The 4,165-nt window shown below is 30.9% G+C and overlaps 1 protein-coding gene across 1 annotated transcript in view; it reads right to left on the bottom strand.

Annotated features, from left to right (window-relative positions):
• Positions 1 to 1,554: 1,554 nt before the first annotated feature.
• Positions 1,555 to 4,165, bottom strand: part of LOC106477329 (beta-1,4-N-acetylgalactosaminyltransferase bre-4-like) — a gene marked incomplete at both ends in the record, with an annotated part of 4,837 nt that continues 2,226 nt past the window's right edge. Inside the window, one exon of the mRNA XM_013937912.1 lies at positions 1,555 to 1,677. Coding sequence (XP_013793366.1) covers positions 1,555 to 1,677 — 123 coding nt within the window. The remainder of the gene's footprint in view (positions 1,678 to 4,165) is intronic.

Genomic DNA, 4,165 nt, shown 5'->3' with positions numbered 1-4,165 from the left:
GTGATCTAAATACAATAAGGAGAGTGTATGTTGTTCACAATAAGAAGAGTGTATGTAGTTCACAATAAGAAGATTGTATGTAGTTTAAAATAAGAAGATTGTATTTAGTTCACAATAATAAGAGTGTATGTAGTTTACAATAAGAAGAGTGTATGTAGTTTAGAATAAGAAGACAGTAGATACAACAGATTTTGAAGAATACAATTAAACTACTGCGCATATATTTTTAGAAATCTGACTTAATTTTAAAATATATCTAAGGTAAGGGTCCATATGTTAAAAGAAGCCAGTAAAACGTGACAATGGAAGTGCAACTAGTTCACAATAAAGAGTGTATGTAGTTCACAATAAAAAGATTGTATGTAGTTCACAATAAGAAGATTGTATGTAGTTTACAATAACAATAATTTATGTAGTTCACAATAAGAAGAGTGTATGATGTTCACAATAAGAAGCGTGTATGTAGTTTACAATAACAATAATTTATGTAGTTCACAATAAGAAGAGTGTATGATGTTCACAATAAGAAGCGTGTATGTAGTTTACAATAACAATAATTTATGTAGTTCACAATAAGAAGAGTGTATGTAGTTCACAATAAGATGATTGTATGTAGTTTACAATAAGAAGATTGAATGTAGTTCATAATAACAATAATTTATGTAGTTCACAATAAGAAGAGTGTATGTAGTTTACAATAACAATAATTTATGTAGTTCACAATAAGAAGATTGTATGTAGTTCACAATAAGGAGATTCTATGTAGTTTACAATAAGAAGATTGTATGTAGTTCATAATAAGAAAAGTGTATGTATTTTACAATAAGAAGATTGTATGTAGTTCACAATAAGAAGAGTGTATGTAGTTTACAATAAGGAGAGTGTATGTAGTTCAAAATAAGGATAGTGTATGTTGTTCACAATAAGAAGATTGTATTTAGTTCACAATAACAAGATTGTATGTAGTTCATAATAAGAAAAGTATATGTATTTTACAATAAGAAGATTGTATGTAGTTCACAATAAGAAGAATGTATGTAGATTACCATAAAAAGAGTGTATGTAGTTCAAAATAAGGAGAGTGTATGTAGTTCACAATAAGAGGAGTGTATGTAGTTCACAATAAGAAGAGTGTATGTAGTTTACAATAAGGAGAGTGTATGTAGTTCAAAATAAGGAGAGTGTATGTATTTTACAATAAGAAGATTGTATGTAGTTCACAATAAGAAGAGTGTATGTAGTTTACAATAAGGAGAGTGTATGTAGTTAAAAATAAGGAGAGTGTATGTAGTTTACAATAAGAAGATTGTATGTAGTTCACAATAAGAAGAGTGTATGTAGTTTACAAGGAAATTAAAAATATAAATAAATTTAAAAAGTTACACATGACAACTATAGCCGCGATTAGCGTAAATAGAAATTTAGAAAATTGACTATCCCTAATAATGTTTGTTTTTCTAAGTTCGTTCTTCTTCGCATATATTTATAATCAGTTACGGGATGTGGCAACATGGATTATCCTTCTTAGTTCCAAAAAATCCTTGAAAAACTTACCTATAGGCGATGTCGTCGTCTTCACCACCCCAACCCCAGTAGAGGTTTGAATAACCGTTGACTTCTATAATATGATCAGTTTTGATAGCAAACACTCCGCCTACTAGGTACGAATACGGTAGCCTATTCGAAGTATTATACATTATTACTCTTATGGCTAGAAAGAACGAGAGAGACATAACACGTTGAACTTACTAGTTAGAACTCTGTTTATATTACGAGTGAATTCAGTTTGTATCACAAATGAACACTTTTTACACACGTAAGATTTTATCACGTTTTAGAAACTGAAAAATCATCAGTTTATATTACCAGTGGTGTTTGTAGGCGCTGTATAATATCCAATTTATGTCACGAATGAAACTATTTGTACTCATTATGCATTTAAGATAATTACGATGGTTACTAACGTGAAACATAACCAAGGAACTTATAAACTTGAACAAGATTAATTTAAGATATTTTTCTATAATTAAAATATTGATGTTTTTAAAATAGATAAAATAGTATACGATTTTGGTGAGTAACTAGCAATATATACATTAAACCATTACAAAACTATTACACTTTATTTAACAAACACATTATTAATACCTTATACATTGTTTAATAAAAGAATTATACCCATAAACTTATAAACTTTCATAAATGAGTATAATATAAACATTATATACATTCTTCCATATGAATACTAATATATATATATATATATATATATACATATATACACGATAATCAGTAAATACGACACAAGCACCGTGTATGCATTAACCATAGAACATAATATAAAGGCAATATATATACATTCATAAATAAACGCAGCAAGTATAAATGTATATTTGTCAGTAAACATAATTTAACTACCATACGCCCCCGAGTGGCACAGCGGTATATCTGCAGACTTACAACGCTAAAAACCGGGTTTCGAGACTCAATTAGCAATTTACAAATCTATCATCACAATTTTAAGTCCAAATTGTCTGTATAATGTTCGTACAGTAGTTTCACATACACTGAATTTATTTATGGATGCAACGAAGTTGAAACAACACTATCTATGCATTTACCTTCAGTCACTTTTACCTTACTCACATTGCCAACAACCATTCTAGCTGGAAACTGAATAGTCCTATGTTCCATTATTATAAACTCTTACTGACATAAGCTGACACTCAGAGCATTAACTGTGTAAATAAATACAGCTTGGAACGTATACAGAAAATAGGGTAATTCATGGATTGATTCGATAATGACAGTATGAGTAAAAATATACCAAATAGAAAAAGTAACCGAATACTTAAGAAACTTCATCCTGGTATGTACTTGTACAATCCATTTATTCTGTGCTCTGTCAGATAAACACTAAGTGGTTTCATTGCAAAACTGCAGCTCATTTGTGTTAAATCCCATACTAAATAATAGCGTTTGTAACCCCAAGATAAAAGTACTCAATTCTAAGTCAGAGACCATTTTCCTTCTGCAATAACAAAGTCAATATTCATATAGAACCAAGCTTCTTCACTTACATAAATCTAACGGCACCAGTGCACATCTCAATCTTAGTCTCATGTTTGTGTATTTTCATAGGCATATATCTCATGATCAATTCAGAGCGATCTCAACTGGTACTGCATTCCTGAATACAAGTGACAGCCTACCCAAGTTGATTACCAGAACCATCTAGGCCTTCAGTAATTTAAACTAGCCAGACTAGTTCAGTCTCAGCGTGTTGAAGACCATCTAGCTCTTACCTGACAGTTGGCCAGCAGATTACCCACTGTCTGCCCTGAGGTATGACAGAATACAGCAGTAGCTCCATCCGTGGTGTTCAGAGTATTATATTGTAGAAGTCAGACTGCTTGGTGCCAAGAAAGTGTTGTCATGGTATTAGGATCTGTGTAGCCTTGAATATATACTAGTAATCAGTGTGGCTGCACCAAAATATCTGGTGATACTTACAGTAATGGTACTGAGATACAAGCTTATTATCAGATATATATATATAAGTTCTTCATTTTGCCAATTGTCGAAATAAGTAGCTTTTACTCATATTTCTTAATAGTATAAATATATACTATGTTGTTGTTGGGCTTAGGATTCTTCTACAGTAGGTGACTGTGACTTATTATTGATAAATTCAACGATGAATAAACAGCACACACTTTACTTGTTTTCAAATAATATATATATATTCGGAACAAGTTAAACGTATGTACAACAAAGTCTTCACACTATAGAGATTACAGGCATATCATAAACACTATCTTATATAGTTCTCTTCTTGTTTTCAAAAGTCCACTTAGGCCTGTTCAATTACTTTAGAATTTCAGTTGACAAGTCGAACTATCTTCTCTATATTACTATCGTATTAGTATTCTATGTGCGATTCACTTACAGTTGTTGCACAAGTTACCGTAATTCGTTTGGTCGTATTTCTTCTGAAGATCCTGTATTCCTTTTGTCAAAGTGTACCCAGGCTGATTCAATTACTTTAGATCCAAGCTTTGGCGGAATAAAATTATCCTTATCTTTTTTATACTGTTAGTTTCACTCTAACATATTAAACGTTAGGCCTATGTCAATCGTTAGGTCTATTTCATCTACGGTACTT

This window comes from Limulus polyphemus, unplaced genomic scaffold (genome assembly GCF_000517525.1).
Source record: "Limulus polyphemus unplaced genomic scaffold, Limulus_polyphemus-2.1.2 Scaffold14247, whole genome shotgun sequence".
NCBI classification, from domain to species: domain Eukaryota; kingdom Metazoa; phylum Arthropoda; class Merostomata; order Xiphosura; family Limulidae; genus Limulus; species Limulus polyphemus.
This window is presented reverse-complemented; position numbering and strand designations above follow the sequence as displayed.